Source organism: Lampris incognitus, chromosome 4 (assembly GCF_029633865.1).
Source record: "Lampris incognitus isolate fLamInc1 chromosome 4, fLamInc1.hap2, whole genome shotgun sequence".
NCBI classification, from domain to species: Eukaryota; Metazoa; Chordata; class Actinopteri; order Lampriformes; family Lampridae; genus Lampris; species Lampris incognitus.
The window spans coordinates 46,667,846-46,688,565 of NC_079214.1; the positions used below are offsets into that span (position 1 = coordinate 46,667,846).

Consider the following 20,720-nt stretch of genomic DNA (forward strand, 5'->3'; position numbering starts at 1 on the left):
TTTATACGGGGCTTGGTTGTGAGAGGCGATTTCTACAATAAGAAAAAAAACGGAAGATAGGTTGAGAAATTCATACCTTAATTGGTTTTGGGAGCACGCAAAAAAAGAAAAAGAGTATTTTTGAGTGTTTTTTTTAACTGATTAAATTTAGCAGACTCTTATTTTGAAGTTGGTGAACGACAATCTTTCACAGCGTCGTCCTTTCAGAATCTAGCAGCTTTTATTTTGGAGTTTAATACTGGGACTTTCCCGGAAGTGTATTCCCATTGTGAATTTTTTTCTTGTTTCGTTTTCCTCCATGCTGCTTTGTCAACTGGCCATGTCAAGAATGAGGACCTCTGTCCCTCGTTTTGTGTAAATTTTAGTGACCTGGCATTCAAATTCATCCGCAGATGGTCACGATGCAAATCCTCACACCACACGTGTATTGGGCTCAGCGTCACAGGGAGATTTATCTGCGGGTTGAACTGTGCGATGCGAAGGTAAGAAGGAGGCAGAGGATGCAAGGCTCAGTTTACCTGCCGTCCACAGTCAAGCATACAAGACAGAGAGCTCGTTTTCCCACCTATTCCCAGTTGTAAAGCAGAAGTATTGGTCTACATTTCCTGGAGATGTAGTGGATAAACTGAAGTACTTCGTGACTTCATGTAAACATCATGGATGCAATGATGAGTGCGTTGCTGTTGCGGGTTAGACATTATCTCCGATTAAGTCTCCTAAACCCAGTAATGTCGTTTTTACGGGCTTAATCTGTGTCAGATGAAAGAGTTCATGCCTCTGTGGTTAAACTTCCCCCAGCCTCGATCCTAGACAAATGCTCCATAAAAGATGCATGAATAGTCATGGTAGTTTTGGCTCTTGTTTGGTCTCATTATGCATTATACATAATACAGCATGATGACATTTGATCAATGGAGAATTGTAGTTGTGTTTTAGATTTTCATGGGTGTTGCATTTAAAAAAAACAAACAAAACAAAACTATAGATTGACATCACTTCCCTATCATTGTTTGTTCCTGTGTGGTTGATTGTAATGGATGCTCTATGCTTTTCAGAATATTGACATCAGCCTGCAAGAGAACACCCTTCAATTCAAAGGTTGGTGTCACATTACATGAGTGCAGTTAGGGGGAAAATAACATAATAATTAGCTAGAAATCCTGGGAAAGCTACTACACAATCACAAGATAACAATTATAATTATACAGCCATTACATTAACGGTTGTACTATTATTCATTGTGGTCTTTTAATGAGTACTTTGCACTTAAATATGTAAGATATTTCAGCACCCAATATGGATATACTATGTTAGCTGTTGTTTCTCAGCCCAGGGCCATGGAGCTAAAGGAGACAATGAATATGAGTTCAATTTGGAGTTCCTGGAGCCGGTAAAGCCTGAGGTATTTTTGTTTATGATGGCATTATAATCAACTTTTTATTTGTGATGAAATGAATTGGTTGATTGAAGTAGCTTGTAATGTAGCTTTGGTCATATATAGATGCAGTTTTTGCTAATTAGTTAACTAATAAATTAATAGTAGTTATTCTAATTATGACAGTTGCTAATCTATTTATCTCCATGCATGTTGAATGAATGAATTTATTTGATGATTAAAAAGCACGCATAACACTGCACTGCAGTCATTACACACATAAAAAAATCACCGAGGGTGAAACCATAATAAAGCCCGAAGGCTTAGTTCCTTTGTGGTCCTCTAACACTTAACACACCACAAGATAAAAGCAAAACAACAACTAGACAGCAAGCAAAGACAATACAGTTAACATATATGTAAAAATTTGTTTGAGCTGTAGAAGTTATTTTAAGTTTTCTTGACCTGACTTAAACATGACGACTGGGACAAATTAAGCAAAGCAAACAAATGTGATTTAAGATTAAAAGAGTTTATAGGTTTGTGACTATTTGTTAGGGAGTTGTTCCTTATCTGATGTGAGGGTCTAAGGATAGGATGTTGAGTTGCTGTAAAGCCCCTTGAGGCAAATTTGTGATATTGGACTATACAAATAAAATTGACTTGACTTGACTTGACTGCCTAACTTCTTTATAGATATTCTGCCTTCATTCCCCTTTGTGACTGTGTGGTACTGTTTTGGCTGTATTTATTCAGATGCACAATGTCTCAGAGGTATTAATAAGCATTGTTGTTATGTTGAATAAATGGCTGACAATACAACCTTGAGTGAGTGAGCACATCATCTCGAAAAAAAACTTGTCCTCAGCTTAACTTTTAATGCTGATGTGATGGAACCTCATTTTCCTGTGTAGATTTGAAGAAAATCATTTTAAGCTGGTTCACTGCTGTAGGCCTGGATAGGCATTCATGGGATTGCGTGCCAGTACAAAGTGCTGTGTGTTTGAGTGTTAGCCAAGCCATGCTGCTTATGATGCAACAGGAACTAATGACAGAAACTGCCGTATGTCTAGTTTTGCATGAAAAGCCATAGATTTTTAAAACAGTTAACAAAAAAGTATTCCTACTCATATCAGAATCAGAATCAACTTTATTGGCCAAGTGTGCTTTTGTACACGATGAATTCGACTCTGGTTTACAGCATCTTCTAGTACTTACATATAGCACACACACAAAAAAAACAAAAACAAAAGAAATAACGGCAATAATAAATAGAATATTAGAGGCAAATATGTATGCACAACAGCTCTGTCACAACTATACAGAGTTTTTTATGGCTGGATGGATGAATAATTTATAACTTATACTTACCCTACATAGTAATGGATGTAAATAATGTAATGTATGTAGTGTAAAGTAGTAGTAGTAGATACTTACATTACATATTATATTACATGTTATATACTAAAAATATTTATTATATAGTTATCTATATATATTATATAATTATATACTATATGACAAACTTATGTTATAATTATAACAATCATATATTGTGATTATATTGGTCTTTTAAGCCAAAATGCGAAGTATGTTGGAATAATTGTCATAACACAAAGACTACTATGAGTACTTCATTATGCAGGATGTCTCCCAAGGCTAACACTGGACTTTATTTCCTTGCTGTGATTGTAATGTAACTGTGTGTCCATTGGCCTGTCTCAGTTCAGCCACAAGTCCACCCAGCGTCAGGTGGACGTTAAAATCCAGAAGCAGACCAAGTGCTGGTGGGAGCGGCTGACGCTACAGGAGAAAAAGCCCCTCTTCCTGGCTCCAGACTTCGACCGCTGGCTGGACGAGTCCGACGCAGAAATGGAACTTCAGCGTAAGGTAGGAAGGAGGAAGTGAGGAACCGAAGGAGGAAGCAGCTGCCATTCAGGAAGCGTAATGTCTTACCTGTTACCGGGTTTTTAGCAGCATTGTCAAACATTAAAGTAATGGTTATAAATGGTGCAGAAAAATGGGATTGTATTATAATGATGGTGGTGATGATGATGATGATGATGATGGTAATAAGACACAAAGTCTTAATTTGACTTTTGCTTTCTCACTTCCAGACGTCAGAAAGAGGTCAGTCTCGGGGCTGGTAAAGATTTAGTGTCCTGCTTAAAGACCCTGAATGAACCAATAAAACGTTATTTTCCAAGCACATTCTGCATCTTTGTAATGACCCTGCAGTGTACAGAGGCAACCCACTTTACATGAAAACATTTTAAAATTGAGAAAAAAATAGACCAATCGCTAACATGTGCACAGGATCAGAGGCTTGTGTGTGTGTGTGTGTGTGTGTGTGTGTGTGTGTGTGTGTGTGTGTGTGTGCGCGTGTGTTGAATACAAACCCTGGTCAGGGTAAAGGCCAAGTTTATGCATGTTTAAATGACAAGCAAAGGCAAAAGCATAAGTAGATGACAATAAACCAAAAGGGATTAAAAAATTTTTAAATGAATATTTTGGAAGCAAAGCATATTTTGGAAGTAAAAATGAGGGTGAAATATGGGGATTGAACCAGGATTCTCCAGTTGAGGGGTCAGTCTCTGTAGTCGGTATGCTGATATGTTTTGTTTTTCCAGGAAGAGGAGAAAATAAACAGGATAAGCGTGGAGTCACGAGTTCGTAAAGACCGTGAGTAGATTTGAATTAACAGTGATAGAATCTGTTTCTGTGTTGATCAGTTGTATAGAGATGATGTTATTTCTAATGTCCTTCCCCACATTACAGTGTCTATATTTCATAACGTAGTTTTCTGATTACTTTTTTTTTTTTGTCTTAGAAGTGCATTTTCCTCAGCACAACTTATATTAGGTAAAAGAATCAGAATAACTTTATTGGCCAGGTGTACTTATGCATACAAGGAATTTGACTCCAGTGTACAGAAGCTGACCCTGTGATAGTCTGGCGGCCTGTCCAGGGTGTCCCCCGCCTGCCGTCCAATGACTGCTGGGATAGGCTGCAGCATCCCCACAACCCTGAGAACAGGATAAGCGGTTTGGATATGAATGAATGAATGTACAGAAGCTTCTATTACTTGGATTTATCACTCATGAAAAAAAAAACCAAAACAAATGTCGAAAAGAAATAAATGAAATAATAAATGGAATATTGTAAGTATGTATGCACAACAGGTATGTCACAGAGTTATATATTGCTGGCAAAGCACAGGAACAAGAAGCGTCAGTGAAGAAATATGTTGACACACACTAAGACATTAGACCATCATTCAATTGTTGAAATTTGCTCGTGAGTGAACCTAATGAAGATGATCCAAAACACATCACTCACTCCAAGGTTTTACCTGCCATGAGGAAAGATTAAAAGTAGTTTCAGACCCCGACAGACACAACTGGCCGTGTCTGTGGGTGGGAAGCGGATGTGGGTATGTGTCCTGGTCGCTGCACAAGCGCCTCTTCTGGTCGGTTTGGGCGCCTGTTCGGGGGGAAATAGCGTGATCCTCCCATGTGCTACGTCCCCCTGGTGAAACTCCTCACTTTCAGGTGAAAAGAAGCGGCTGGCGACGCCACATGTATCGGAGGAGGCATGTGGTAGTCTGCAGCCCTCCCCGGATCGGCAGAGGGGGTGGAGCGATGACCAGGATGGCTCGGAAGAGTGGGGTAATTGGCCAAATACAACTGGGGGGTTGAAACGGGGGGAAAAAATATTTAAAAAATTTAAAAAAAGCAGTTTCAAGCAAGTTTGGTCTATTGTCTCAGTGTAGTGCAAACCTACTTCTACATAGAAACAGCGTATAATTCCCCCACAGGGACAAATTAATTTTAATTTTGTCTCATGCTATCTTAACACAAAGCTCTATTTCAGCATCTCTGATATGTTCTCTGCACCATTGCACCTTATCGCCTCTTATTTCACCTGTATAAATCAATCCTTGTGTATATATCTGAAGATTGTGTGTTGTCGTGTTGTTATTCTATGTTAAGTACACTGAGAGAGCCATGAAACCGGAGTCAAATTCCATGTATGCGCAAACCTACTTGGCCAATAAACATGATTCTGATTGAGACATATATAAAGAATTGCTTTATATGTCTTATGTGAAGATTGAACTATTTTTAATGGAGAATTACTACGGTCTTGGTTATTTTCTACTTGTCTTCTGTGTCCTCAGCTCTCTTTGGTTTGAAGAAAGGTTATTTATTCATGTACAACCTTGTGCAGTTCTTGGGTTTCTCTTGGATCTTTGTCAATATGACTGTTCGACTCTTCATTCTGGGTCAAGGTATGTGAACTGTCTGACAGCGTAACTTGGACTATGATAATTACACAATGAGTTAATTATACTGTTCATATTTATCACTTTTCAAAAGGAAATGAGTGTAACCTATTAAAACTAGTAGAAAAGCAAACACAATGGGAATTAAGAAATGAAAGAAAAAGGAACTAGAGAACAAATGTTATTTTCATTTGCATTTAACTGCATCCTCTCCACTTCACCGCTGGTTTTCTGGCATCAGGGTGCACATGAAGTGGATTCAACTCTATTTAAAATCCTGTCAAAATATACTTATATGCTAAAACGCCTCCGCCTAATTAACATAAAACACATACCAAAGAAACGCCACATGAAGCAGCTGGGTAGAAATAGAATTGCTAAACCAGATAGCAGTTAAAGGAGGGTTGAAAAAAAAGGTATTAACGTAATAACAACAGGCGGTAACCTGAAATAAATGTCATTGTTTAGTTTTGCTTTTGATGCATAATGCACATAAATAACTACTGGAAATGAAAAAGTGAAACTGGTAGCATATTCTCAGGACTATGTGGCTGTATGAACCATGTGCCACACTTTAATGCCATCTCCAGAAAACAGAGGGTCCACCAAGCACTAAAGGAAAGGCTTATTCCCAAGGAGCTATTCATAGCTATGCACATTTGAATAAGAGAAAAACGAACACAAGTATGGCACAATTTGTTTTGCAAATGATTTTGGACCCTGGGTCATGCAGTGTGCCATTCAGTTATGTGTCCTTGTTTGTCTCTTTCTCTGCCCGTCTCTTCTCAGATTCATTCTACGACACGTTCAACACCACAGCTGATATGATGTACTTCTGTCAAATGCTGGCCCTGGTTGAGGTTATCAACCCCTTGTTGGGCTTAGTTAAGACAGGATTTTTTCCACCTATGATACAGGTAATAATGAAATCTAAATTGTATTTTGTACTTTGACAGAGATAATTCAATCATAATTTCATACACATTTTTAATATGCCATCCATCCATTATCCGAACCGCTTATCCTGCTCTCAGGGTCGTGGGGATTCTGGATCCTATTCCAGCAGTCATTGGGCGGCAGGCGGGGAGACACCCTGGAAAGGGCCGCCAGGCCATCACAGCACTTGCACATTTTTAATATGCAATTTACTTAATTTTCATATCAAGCCTAAAACTGCCTTCTCTGACAGTTTAAAATGTGCCGAATAAACGTTGGTGGCATTTGATTTCCTTAGCGACTGAATCTCCTCTAACCAATCGGATTCAAAAACCAAAGTTGCCGGGTAGTTGTGTATTAAGCGATTTCCACAAGTGGAGTCAACGAGCATAAAAAGGTGTGCTTTGACTAATAACATGAGTCATTACACAGCTTTATTACACATTCTTACTATTGCTCTTTTTGGAAACAATACTTAGCAAGTACCAATTTACAGTAAATAAAGCCTGATGCAAGCTCATTTTCAATCTATTTCCAGGTATGTAGAATCAGAATAACAACAATAACAAAGACAAAACATTCATCATTGGCATTCTAAGGAAAATACGTGACCAAACAGGCCCTCTCAGTGTTGCATGAGTCAAGCTCAATAAGTCAAATCAAACTTACTGAAAACTCCCCCCGTTCAAACAGCCACCATATCCCTGTAGCTTCACATCTCAAATTTGTCTTAATGGGTGCATTTTGATTTTTTCAGTGCACAATCGATTTTATTGTTCTTCTTTTTTTTTGGCCCCAATCCACAACAAAGTAATGTTCAGACATAACTTCCATTTGTTAAGTAGAAAGATTAGCAAGGTTAAAACTGAAAGTGGGCCAGATCTCTCGCCTTTGTTATTGTCTGATTTAAGGATGTGGTCGATTGCTGATCTCTTTATTTCTTTCTGTCAGGTGGCTGGAAGAAATGTCCTTCTGTTTGTCATCTTCGGCAGTCTGGAACAGATGCAGAACAAACCTGTTGTCTTCTTTGTGTTTTACTTGTGGAGCACCATTGAGATCTTTAGGTTAGTTGTACTCATCCTTCTCTACTCTTAGTTAACTGAGCAGATTAAAAAAAACATGTTCAATCAAATGTGTGTATGTGAAAAGGTTCTTCACAAATTTCCAGCATTTGCATATTCAAAATGCTGTTTGAAACATAAAATTTAACATTCAGCCAATGAAAATGCATATCTGCTTTGTGTAAGTGAAAATCAAGATAATGGATTTGCATTCTCACAACTGGCTTGTGAGAATGCAAAGCTGGAATTCCACCATATTCTGCCAGACTACTGTGTGGAGCCGATGTAATAACAGCAAAAACATTACTCCATGTGGTGCAAATACTGGCAATATATTAAAAATGGCAACACAAGAATATCCTAGCAAAACTGCCATTTTATCCAGCTCAACATGAACAGGGAGGTGATCAGAGGACAGGACGAGATCGAATATAACTGCAAATCCCTGGATTTGTTGGATGTTTCTGAGAGGGTGCTTTTCAGGAATACGCTTGAAACGACTTGGCAGTCTGAAAGTGTGTCTTTTCAACCAGGATTTTGGTCTAAAAGTGGTTTAAGAGTACAGTTTACTCTCCTATCCTTCCTTTTCCCCAGGTACCCATTCTACATGCTGGCCTGCATCGATACAGATTGGCGACTGTTGACTTGGATGAGATACACCATCTGGATTCCTCTGTACCCACTGGGGGTCCTAGCAGAAGGTTAGCAAGTACTCTGTCCTCTTGTCAGGGTTAGGTACAGATTATACTGTGTATGCTGAAGAAAAATTCATTCATACTATGGGTGACTACAGCCAACGACTACGAATAAACTTCATATGCTTTTAGTTTAAAGGATAATAAATGAAAGGATTTGAAAAAAATCTCAGAATTCTACTTGCATCCCAGATTCTTTAATTCATGAAAAATAAATCATGCAAGGCTTATGGATGGATTTAACAAGTAGGCAGTCATCTGTACGTTGTTCTCACTCCAAAGTAAAGATCCTAATCATTGGTGGGCAAAAAAGCAATGGAAACATTTCCACCTGACATATATGACTGATATGAAAAAGATAAGGAATAGCATTGTTCATTTTGTATACAGGGGTTAAAAATCCACTTTATTCATTTTCTATCACATTTATACAGGATTAAAAACTTTACACTTGTTTATATAGAGTATATATAGAGTAATTGAGTCTTTTCTTGAAATGGCTTCTCACATCGTGTCACCAAGTGTTTAGTTTTGCAGTGGATCCACTTTCCTGAAATAACTGGGACATAGGATTGCCAGTTGAATCCTATATTTAAATTTGCAAGTCAAAACTTCTAATGTGCACCAGGAAGCTCAGGGAAACGTTTCCGAGCACATATCCCAGAAAATTGAATGTGTTCATCTGGATACAAAGGTTTAATGGGAGAATCGTTTCATCAATCAATCAAGTTGCACTCATCTAAGTGACTTCTTCAGTCTCAGCTGACTGCAGGTATCCCCACCCTTATAAACAGCACAGTTGCATAACGACCGAAACCAGCGATCTGTTTCAAATGTCACGCCTCAGCAATTTGCATTTGAAACCAATCTAAGTGATGTCGTCAGCTGAGACTGATGATGTCACTTCGATGAGTGATGGCATATTTCTGCCACTAAACCTTGTGTCCAGATGAACTGATTGAATTTTCTGGGATTTCCTTACCTAGATTATTGAGCATGCATCAAGACAGTTTTACATATCAGAATCTGTTGGGAGGCTGCAGTTCTTTCCTATAGACCGCTGTTGACTGAGATTGAAGAAGGCCGTTAACCATTTTGATGCAACCCAGTGATCTGCAAATGTCATCTTTGGCATTTGTGTTAGTTACTGGAACAAAAGTTACCTCCAAGGTAGAGTCAGAACCAGAATCTGTTTTATTTTCAAAAGATGGTGTCACACACCAGAGATTGAATTTAAACCAGGAATGCACTGAATGATTTAAAGGCAGATTATAACCCTAATTTGGCCATGATGACCAATTTTCAAGATTGTGGAGAGTCTGCACAAAATTGGGCAGGACACCATGGACAGTGGGCACATGCTATGTGTGACACCTAGTCGTTTCCTAGTTTTTTAGGACTCGAAATGTCTTTTAGTGTGTTCCCAGCTTTAGTGGGTTGCTCACACTACATAAAAAAATAATTTTGATACATCTGCAATTCTAAGTATATTCAAAATTTGTATTTATTTGAATATAAAATTAGAACTGGTAGATGAAAGCTTGTCTTTTTAAGAGGAACACAAGTCCACAATAGCAAAGGAAATAAAAGCTTGTGACAGTAAATATAATTAGTCTTGACCACGCGGTATCCACAGAATAGAATATGTTAGTGACAGAGATGATGAGATGATATGGCTGGTGAGAGGTCCAATTTGACTAGGCTAAATCATGGTTTCCCGCTCCACTAATTGCTTATTCAGTCAACACCACAACAGAGAGCACACACTCCTTTTCTATACTGTACCACAATATTAATATCAATGTCCTTTTGTGTGTTTGTCCCCAGCGGTGGCTGTCATCCAGTCCCTGCCTATCTTTGATGAGACACGTCTGTTCAGCCTCCCCCTGCCCAAAGCTCTGGGCGGGTCTTTAAGCTTCTCCTACACGCTGCAGCTCTACCTGGTCCTCATGTTCCTGGGTGAGGACTTACTCACACACTCTCCAGCCATGTTTCCATTCAAATGTTAGTTTCTCATCTGATCTTTTAGCAGACCCCTAAAAGGTGTCCAAAAAAACAAGAAAAATCTTGCGCACCTTTTCCTATGCACAGGATCTAATCAGGAATGTCCAGGAGAAAAATGGAGAAGGGTGTATACAAATTACTTGACTATTAATTGACATTACTATGCAAAATAACTGCATAATCGCTCTCTGGGCATGTTATCTTCTGATTTGGATATTTCCATCCAGCTTGTCTCATTTACAACATCAACATTTGCCTAGAAATAGGCTGGTGGACATTTGATTAATGCAACAGAGAAGATGGGAGGGCACTTGTCAAGGGTTTCCAAGCACTTGTTAGAAAAAAATTGAAACGACCATACTGAAGAAGTCATTGGAAAAAACGCGGAGATTTCTCAGTTGGTCAGGTTGACACAATACCCCTGCAATAACCCAATGAGATAAGTAGTTTTGCTTTAGTTTTGCTATTTTTTGAAGTTAATCAGCTTGAGGACTTGGAAAGGAAGTCAGTCACATACTCATGTTTAGGTAGTCTAGGGTTTCCCAACCCTGTCCTCATGTACCCCCTGTCCTACAGATTGACATTGTAACCCTGCATAGGTAGGCCTGCTTCAATTTATTCAACCAATCAGCACTTAATTGATGTCAAATTTGGCACACCTGACATAATTATGTGTCACAGCTACAAGCAGGTCTTGCTATTGAGGTGTTACAAAGAAAATCTCCAGGAAAGGGGGCCCTTGATGACTGGGTTGGAAAGAACTGAGGTAGTCCACCTCTATACGGAGGGGAGGGTGCAAAGAAACCAAAAACTGATTGTAGGGCACAAAAGTTAAAATGTGTTCTGCAGGGCTTGAAGATGAAAACAAAGAAATTGAGAAAAACTTGAAGAAAAACAAACAGTTTTTACTAAGCAATTTCAATGGGTGCCCTTTCCATAGAATCCAGTACAAATATACTGGCGGCACTTTTTTACAGACGTCCAATGGACACACGGCTGAGTCTACTGAACACAAAATTCTCTGGTCCTGACTTGCGTTTCGCATTCATGACAGTATGTTGTTGTTTTTTTGTCTTTTTTTTTTTTACTTGCTAGGACTCTTCATTAATTTCCGCCATCTCTACAAGCAAAGGACGAGACGATTCCGCCGGAGAAAGAGGAAAGTCAATTGAAGGACTGGACCCCTGTTCAGCCCACAGTGGGAAACTCTCCTCTGTCAAAAGATAAAATGGCTTTTTTTAGATTCCTATTTTACTGATGACTGCCTTCTCATCTTCCTTCGACCCACATATTCTTTCATACTAAACACACAGTATATATCACTATTCTTCCTTGGGTTTGGGCGCCTGTTGGCCAATTTTTGACTCAGTCGTGTGAATCCCACCAACTTGTCCAACACTGATGTGTGGACATTGTCTGGAAAGTCGGTGCTGGTTGAGCCAGTGCTTCACTAAGGCAAATTGAAGTTATTACCATTTTGAATGTCTTTATGTATGCATAAGATTAAGATGTACATTATTAATCCCTGTGGGGAAATTCTGCTCTGCATTTAACCCAGCCTAGCTGTGTAGTGAGGAACAGTGGGCAGCCGCCATGCAGCGCCCGGGGACCAACTCCAGTTCTTCTTGCCATGCCTCTGTCAAGGGCACAGACAGGAGTGTTAACCCTAACATGCATGTCTTTTTGACGGCATGCAGATCCCCAACTTAAAGCATCTCTCTTTAATTTGGGGATCTGTGACCACCGTCCTGCACTTCATATACACTCTCATTTTTTAAATTTCCATTTTGATGAAATTTTACTTTTCTGGTCACAACTTTCCAGAAGTCTGTGTTTATCCGTTTTTAAAGAGTAACTGCACACTTAAGTTTTTTTTATTTTTCTTTATTGAAAAATTAAAATATATGGCTTTGCATCTGCAGATATGAACGTTTGCTTTTACAACAAGAAAAGCAAATGTTTATATTTGCATATGCAAATATGAAATTTGCTTTTCGTGTTGTGACCCTGTTGGTTGAACACTACTGTAGGCCTGATCTGAATGCTTGTGTGTCCAAGTAGTTTTCATACACAGTCACGTCACACCTGTTAAAAAAAAAAAGGAAAAAAGCGTGACTGTTACCATGTCCACTGATCAGAGAGACAGTCTGATCCCAATCAACCATATCCGCTCTTGTCTGTAGCACAAATTCCCTCCACTTAAATGTCCTTTTCTGAGCATGTTCCAAAGATGACAAAGGGCCACAACGCAGCTTATATTGGGGTGGTAATGTTGCTCTTTAATTTTCAAATTTAAGTTCCTTGTTCCTTTATACACTTGCTCATTTTTATTTGACTTTGGAAACATTTTACTTTTCTGTGTTGCTGACAACTTTCTGGGGACTGTACACATTCACAAGGTGCAAAAAAACAAAAAACACCTCAGATCCCTCCGTATCAGAATGTGTAATTATAAATGCATAGTCAACAAGACACGCATACACTGGGAGTTGCTGTCTTTATGGATATATCCTAACAGCTTACCTGAAAGCTTCAAACACATCCCCTAAAATCAAGGAGCACTGTGAAATAAATCAGTGTCGCATAATATTATTCTTGCAGTTGCATATTTTAGAATTGTTATCCCATAGTCTCTCTGCGTACAGGTGTGTAGGCCCAAATTACATCAAAGAGGAGACATTTCAATGACTGTTCCTTATACACGGGACCAGTGGCTTAGGAGTTTGCCAAACTAGATCGTCATTGATACAGAATGGTACATACATAGCATGTCTCATTGTTGAACTCTCCAACATTTCAGAATATCCAACGCTGACTGATGTCCCGAGCCTTGAGCCATGCATGGCACATTCACTCATTTACTACTATTGGCAAAATCATATAAATAAATGTACTAGCACATATTTCAATAAATAAAATAAATAATGATAACCTACAGTACATGCGTATACCTGATATTCTTATAATATTGTTTATAGGGGGATGCTTGAGCTCAGTCCTTGATCGGTTTAGGGTTGTTGGTGGTTCTGGAAGCTGCTGATTGGGAATGGAGGCCCGGCTGTGGACACTGACAGGCAGTACTCAGAGTAACTTTCTTGGAGTATCAGTAGATAAAGTGGGACGATATGTCCACATGATCAGGGTTGTTTCTTGAGGCCATCACAGAATTGAGTCTTGCATCTCAAGGTTTTATAGCTCAGAGAATATTTAGTTTACGACGCAATGCAAACTTTTTGTTTGGTTTTTGGAGGATATGTGTGCTCATTTTTAATTTGTCTTGATTTTATTTTATTTTTTCATGGAAAGTGCACCCGTGGCAGATGCAGCATTGGGTGGTCACTGATGTACCAACTTATGATGGCCTCTGCTCAGAGTCAAAGTGTTTGTGAGACAACTGTTCAGGATGGACACAATTCATACAGCAAGCATGCTGCCAGCAAATGGTTGTCTCGATCGGTGAATCTGCCAAGTCATATTGTAACACCCTAGTGTTTATACTCCATTTCCTGACAGAATTTCACCTTCTATGCCTTTTTTTTTTTTGCATTAGTTGTGAAGAAATTAACACAACGATGTCTGCAGATTAAAAGAAAACTTGGAAAGACATGTTTTTGTTTTTTTTGGCTACATGCAAAAAGTTGCATTCATTTTTTTTTTGTACTTTATTTTTTTCTTTGTGCTTGCCCCCCCCCCCCCATGTGTTTGAAATTGTATGTCTGTCTTATGAAACACGTTTGAATCAAAGAAAAACAACAACGGCTGATGGACCAACAGCCCATCAGTAGAGGTCTCTGGACGTCACCGCGGAATGTTGAGGAGCTCTCAGTTGACTGAGAGACGACCAGCGGGGGTCCTGCAGGGTCCTCCGAGCAAGTGGAACATTCACACAACGACTTTTAACCAACTGGTTTTCTAAAATCCGAAATGTCCCCGTTAGTGTGTTGAATGAATAAAGTCAATAAAGCTGTTTGAGTTCAAACAATGAAAATATGATACAGGTGTAATGTGAATTATTATCTAGAAAGATTTTTGCAGAGAAAACTTGGGGATATAGCTTCTATATAGTCAATTTGGGATGAACAATTTATGTGGATTGATTTTGATGCGCTTTCCTTCAGGCCTGGGTGTTTTCCTCACCTCTCCTGTATACAGTGTGCAGCCCGGCTCTCACGTCAATGCCTCCTGCGTCGACAGTCCGGGTTGTTTGTTTGTTTGTTTGTTTTAAATTTGCATTGGGATAACTGGCGTGGCTGTGAAACACATATTTGAATGTTGGTGTATTGATACAGCGGGTTATAGGTCTAGAGGAGAAGGTGAGAGACGTGTTCATTAATCCTCTTAGGAGACTCCGGGTATTATGCTGAGCCTCGCGGACCTGGCATGCCGCGCGCCCTTGCAGCTTCCCAAAACCCGGAGTCAGCATCTCTCGGTCCCGTTACGCACAGCTGGAGAGGCTCTCCGCAGCGACGGCGCACCGACACCAAGGTAAGACACGACGCGTTACTCACCTACGGCTCCCCACGAACCACCCGCTATACGACTTATCACGGCGGCATATAGGGTGCAATAACGGCTTGTTACATTCACCTTGCACGATAATCCGTGCTATGCCTTGCCCGACCCCAACTATTCCAGAATAAATTATTTCTTCCGAGTTAAAAAAACCAACCCCTTTTTTTTATTCGTTGGTTTTATCAAATCCGCAGATTTTGTCACAACCCCCCCCCCCCCCCCATTAAATCGCGGTTATTTAAAGTTGCCTATGTCAATCACGTTCGTTCCTGGTGCCCTGTAGTGTCAAGCGGACAAAATTGATTATTATGATCATAATTATCAGTATTAAGTGTTGTGATTTGTTTCATTTGGCTAGAGGTCGATCAGTGTTTTGTATTGGTGCAGTATATCGCGTTTTCTCCACAATGTGTTTTCAAAACCCCAAAGCCTCTATGATTATGTAGCCATAGTAACAGGTGGCTGTCTGTATCCCCAGCATCCCCTCCTCCCCTTTCCCCTTCTATATCAGTCTCTGACATCCAAGATAAAGTCATGTTATGAGGGGCAGTCATTCTTGTGGCATTATTTGCCATTAATCAATTTTGTTGAAACTTTTCAGCCCTACATCCTGTTTTTATTCTCTTGACAGGTTAAAGCTGGAACAATAGCCTTCGATGCCAACTGTTGAGGATGAACCACACTGTGGATATCTATCTAGCATCTCTACCAGCTGTGTTTTCCTGACTAATATAGGTGCTAGAACTATTGGTACATTACAATGCATCTGACATAGTTTATGTTTGGAGCCCACCAGACCACCAGGACCATGAACATGCATCTGCCTCAGAGGAAGAGACTACGGCCGAGTCGCATCCTCTTCTTTATCTCAGGGTTAGTTTTATGTTCCATCTACATGGTGACTCTCAAATCCAGGCTCTCAGAACCACACAGCTCCATCCAGACGAGGGAATTTCCTGGATCAGGTGAGGGTGATGCCGTTCTAAAGGTCCATGTAAGAGAGGCGATAGCACCAAATAAAACAGAAGAGGAAATTTTTCCACCTGAGAGCACCCAAGATCCTCTAGTGATAATCGTCAATAGAACAGATATCGAACAGTGTATTTATGTGGAGCCAGAGCCTCCCAAGCCTCACCCTACTGAGCGCCCACCAACAACCGCTCCTCAACCCCCCACCATCTTCACCCCACATCGGAAGAATGAGTACCCCGAGGACCTGTTCTCCGTGGAACAGCGCAGACAAGGCTGGGTGTTCCTTCATGTTATTGGCATGGCCTACATGTTTGTCTCGCTGGCTATTGTTTGTGACGAGTTCTTCGTTCCTGCCCTTGGTGTCATCACCAACAAGTTGGAGATCTCCGATGACGTTGCAGGGGCAACCTTCATGGCAGCAGGAGGCTCTGCCCCTGAGCTCTTTACCTCCTTGATTGGGGTGTTCATATCTCATAGCAATGTGGGCATCGGCACCATTGTGGGCTCAGCAGTCTTCAACATCCTGTTTGTCATCGGCATGTGTGCCATATTCTCCAGGGAGATCCTCCACCTGACATGGTGGCCGCTCTTCCGGGATGTTTCCTTCTACATCGTGGATCTGATTATGCTCATTGTCTTCTTCCTGGACAATACCATCCTGTGGTGGGAGAGCATCATGCTGTTGATGGGATACATTTTCTATGTGGGCTTCATGAAGTTCAACATCCAGATCGAGCATTTTGTCAAGACCCAGATCAACAAGCACATGAGTATCGTCAAGGTTTGGACCACGGACGAGCCAGAAAGGGTCAGTGGTGTGGCCTTCAGAAACTCAACTATGTGAAAAATCAAGCATGTCATTTGAAAATGTCTTATCTACTTTTCACAGCACTAAGCAACAACCACCAATAGCTAATGCACCTAAAACCAGACATAACAGTGTTAGGATACAGACAAAATAATTGGGTTCACAATGCAGACGGAAACTAGATTCGTTTTTTCATTATTGCTGTGTAAAAACCATAATCTATCCTTCACTAATTGTAGCATGGGCTGTCAACAGCTCAAACACACAGACACAGACACAGGGACAATGACATGTCTATGCAAACCCTTGAGCAGGTGAGAGGCTGTGTTAGAATGGAGTCCTTTGATGCTGGAGAACACAAGGATCCAGGTGTCAGATACAGCGTAATGATGATGAGCCATTATGTAACGTAAACACCACCCCATCTCCATAACAACCTTAGGACACGGCACAAAACATAAGTTTTATGTTTCTGATACTGAACCATGAGCTTGATTGCCTTGACAACCTGCATGCCATTCACCCTCTCCAATTGATAAACATCAATGGTTTCATGTATAATGACATGATAAATCCAGCATTCAGAGTATTGCCACCAACTCCCTGGTGCAATTAGGATGAAGTACTCATGCACATAGCTCATGTTCACAGACGTGGCTGCACATTAAACAGGCGGCCTTAGATCAAGTGGCCGTGCATTGTACCAGCAGCACAAGGGCCCTTCAAATCCATTTAATGCATCTTGGCTTCCTCACTTGTAACATGGACTTCCTAGTCTTGAAACCAACATCAATGCTAATGGCAACACAAATGATAAGTGAGCACATGACTCCCTGAGTGGCCTCATTATGGCCTCAGGCGTAAAAGGAAACAATAATAGCAAAAATACTGAGTTTGTGACTTGACATATTCTCATTCACTTTTTAACAAGGCCTTGCTAAGATTTACACTGAAAAATTGTCTTTTAAAGCCATCATTTGTAAATAAGTTTGGCTTAAAGGAAAATTCTGTTGTTTTTTTGTGTTTTTTTTTTACAACCTATTTTCCCAAAAAAAAAATTTCCATCTTGCATATCAGTTATAATATCATTTTACTCGCCGCCATGCATTTTTGGAGATTATGAATTGTGCAACCGCTAGACACAGCTTTATAACAACATAGGGCAATGGTACACGAATGTTTCAACAAGTACAATTAAACACAATTATTCAAACCACATGTTTGGAGGTGAAAGGATAGTGCAAGTTAAAAGTTACAACCTGAAATGTCCGATATCATCAAGAATGGTATTGCTAAGCTACTTCCTGGTTCAACTTGCAGGAATGACCAGCCTATATGTTTACTGTTTACTGTAAGTAGTAGTAACCATGGATGAACCAGCCATTGCCAACCCAGTCAAAAAATCATACATGATGACAAATCACGTCCACAGTCTAACTGAGGCACTAGGTTTGTTTGTGTGTGTGTGTGTGTGTGTGTGTGTGTGTGTGTGTGTGTGTGTGTGTGTGTGTGTGTGTGTGTGTGTTCAGATGCCCCATAAGACATTGTTATAAAGTTGTGTCTTTTTTTTGTCTTCCTTTTAAACTTTATTTACAAACTTGGTAACATACACTCATTCAACCAGGGATGTAGAATGTGGAAAAATATATATACATACACATATATAATTTCAAGAGTAAAATCATGATACATGTCAAGAGAATAATGAAATATGTGTCTTTATTGGCTTCATTATTTTCCATAACACTTTTTTTTCAAGAGCCTAATTTCAACATAGCTGACTGAAGGGATTCAGTCCGTTTCTTCACAACTGGTACTACAAACTAAATTCTTCACCTTTTTTTAGCAGACATTGTAACACTTTCTTAAATCTACTACTACTACTTTCGGCTGCTCCCGTTAGGGGTCGCCACAGCGGATCATCCGTTTCCATTTCTTCCTGTCTTCTGCGTCTTCCTCTGTCACACCAGCCACCTGCATGTCTTCCCTCACCACATCCATAAACCTCCTCTTTGGCCTTCCTCTTCTCCTCTTCCCTGGCAGCTCCATATTCAGCATCCTTCTCCCAATATACTCAGCATCTCTCCTCCACACATGTCCAAGCCATCTCAATCTTGCCTCTCTTGCTTTGTCTCCAAACCGTCCAACCTGAGCGGTCCCTCTAATATAATCGTTCCTAATCCTGTCCTTCTTCGTTACTCCCAGTGAAAATCTTAGCATCTTCAACTCTGCCACCTCCAGCTCCACCTCCTGTCTTTTCGTCAGTGCCACTGTCTCCAAACCATATAACATAGCTGGTCTCACAACCATCTTGTAAACTTTCCCTTTAACTCTTGCTGATACCCTTCTGTCGCAAATCACTCCTGACACACTTCTCCACCCACTCCAACCTGCCTGCACTCTCTTTTTCACCTCTCTACTGCACTCCCCATTACTTTGGACAGTTGACCCCAAGTATTTAAACTCAAATGCCTTTGTCAACTCCACTCCTTGCATCCTGACCATTCCACTGTCCTCTCTCTCATTCACGCATAGGTATTCTGTCTTGCTCCTACTGACTTTCATTCCTCTTCTCTCCAGTGCATACCTCCACCTCTCCAGGCTCTCCTCAACCTGCACCCTACTCTCGCTACAGATCACAATGTCATCCGCAAACATCATCGTCCATGGAGACTCCTGCCTGATCTTGTCCGTCAACCTGTCCATCACCATTGCAAACAAGAAAGGGCTAAGAGCCGATCCTTGATGTAATCCCACCTCCACCTTGCACCCATCTGTCATTCCAACCGCACACCTCACCATTGTCACACTTCCCTCATGCGTATCCTGCACCACTCCTACATACTTCTCTGCAACTCCTGACTTCCTCATACAATACCACACCTCCTCTCTCGGCATTCTGTCATAAGCTTTCTCTAAATCTACAAAGACACAATGCAACTCTTTCTGGCCTTCTCTATACTTCTCAATCAACATTCTCAAAGCAAACATCGCATCTGTGGTGCTCTTTCGTGGCATGAAACCATACTGCTGCTCGCTGATCGTCACCTCTCCTCTTAACCTAGCTTCTATTACTCTTTCCCAAATCTTCATGCTGTGGCTGATCAACTTTATACCTCTGTAGTTGTTACAGTTCTGCACATCGCCCTTGTTCTTGAAAATCGGTACCAGTATGCTTCTTCTCCACTCCTCAGGCATCCTCTCACTTTCCAGGATTGTGTTAAACAATCTAGTTAGAAACTCCACTGCCATCTCTCCTAAACATCTCCATGCCTCCACAGGTATGTCATCAGGACCAACTGCCTTTCCACTCTTCATCCTCTTCATAGCTGCCCTCACTTCCTCCTTGCTAATCCGCTGAACTTCCTGATTCACTAGCCCTACATCATCCAACCTTCTCTCTCTCTCATTTTCTTCATTCATCAGCCCCTCAAAGTATTCCTTCCACCTTCTTAGCACACTCTCCTCGCTTGTCAGCACATTTCCATCTCTATCCTTGATCGCCCTAACTTGCTGCACATCCTTTGCAGTTTGGTCCCTCTGTCTAGCCAATCGGCACAAGTCCTTTTCTCCTTCCTTAGTGTCTAATCTGTCATACAACTCACCATACGCCTTTTCCTTTGCCTTTGCCACCTCTCTCTTTGCTTTACGCTGCATCTCCTTGTACTCCTGTCTACTTTCTTCATCTCTCGTACTATCCCACTTCTTCTTTGCCAACCTTTTCCTCTGTAAATTTGCTGTACTTCCTCATTCCACCACCAAGTCTCCTCGTCTTCCTTCCTCTGTCCTGATGACACACCAAGTACCTTCCTAGCTGTCTCCCTCACTATTTCTGCAGTGGTTGTCCAGCCATCTGGCAACTCTTCACTACCACCCAGTGCCTGTCTTAACTCCTGCCTGAACTCCACACAACAGTCTTCCTTCTTCAACTTCCACCATTTGATCTTCGGCTGTGTCTTCACTCACTTCCTCTTCTTGGTCTCCAAAGTCATCCTACAGACCACCATCCGATGCTGCCTAGCTACGCTCTCCCCTGTCACCACCTTGCAGTCTCCAATCCCTTTTAGATGGT

The 20,720-nt window shown here is 40.7% G+C and overlaps 2 protein-coding genes across 3 annotated transcripts in view; both read left to right on the forward strand.

The window, feature by feature from the left end:
• Positions 1 to 316: 316 nt before the first annotated feature.
• LOC130111404 (very-long-chain (3R)-3-hydroxyacyl-CoA dehydratase-like) lies at positions 317 to 14,338 on the forward strand. Of its 2 annotated transcripts, none has more exons than XM_056278584.1 (11): positions 317 to 482; positions 1,056 to 1,098; positions 1,329 to 1,402; positions 3,101 to 3,265; positions 4,006 to 4,057; positions 5,556 to 5,666; positions 6,450 to 6,577; positions 7,548 to 7,660; positions 8,252 to 8,358; positions 10,180 to 10,311; positions 11,452 to 14,338. In XM_056278584.1, exons 1-11 carry the CDS (start codon positions 393 to 395, stop codon positions 11,526 to 11,528), a joined length of 1,092 nt encoding a protein of 363 aa, XP_056134559.1. In that variant the 5' UTR covers positions 317 to 392; the 3' UTR covers positions 11,529 to 14,338. The 2 variants fall into 2 exon arrangements, with proteins under 2 accessions (XP_056134559.1, XP_056134558.1); XM_056278583.1 differs by having other exon boundaries at positions 11,484 to 14,338.
• A 1,344-nt stretch (positions 14,339 to 15,682) lies between these two features.
• The window catches only part of LOC130111596 (sodium/potassium/calcium exchanger 1-like), a 33,835-nt gene continuing 28,797 nt past the window's right edge, over positions 15,683 to 20,720 (forward strand). The window contains exon 1 of the mRNA XM_056278825.1: positions 15,683 to 16,648. Within this exon, the coding sequence (XP_056134800.1) occupies positions 15,683 to 16,648 (966 nt within the window). The remainder of the gene's footprint in view (positions 16,649 to 20,720) is intronic.

Bases quoted from the DNA above. Each gene is read 5' to 3' on its own strand.
- LOC130111404 (XM_056278583.1), top strand. From the start codon at position 393: ATGGTCACGATGCAAATCCTCACACCACACGTGTATTGGGCTCAGCGT. The intron at 1,099-1,328 runs GTTGGTGTCACA...GTTGTTTCTCAG, and splicing joins GAACACCCTTCAATTCAAAG to CCCAGGGCCATGGAGCTAAA. The intron at 1,403-3,100 runs GTATTTTTGTTT...GGCCTGTCTCAG, and splicing joins TGGAGCCGGTAAAGCCTGAG to TTCAGCCACAAGTCCACCCA.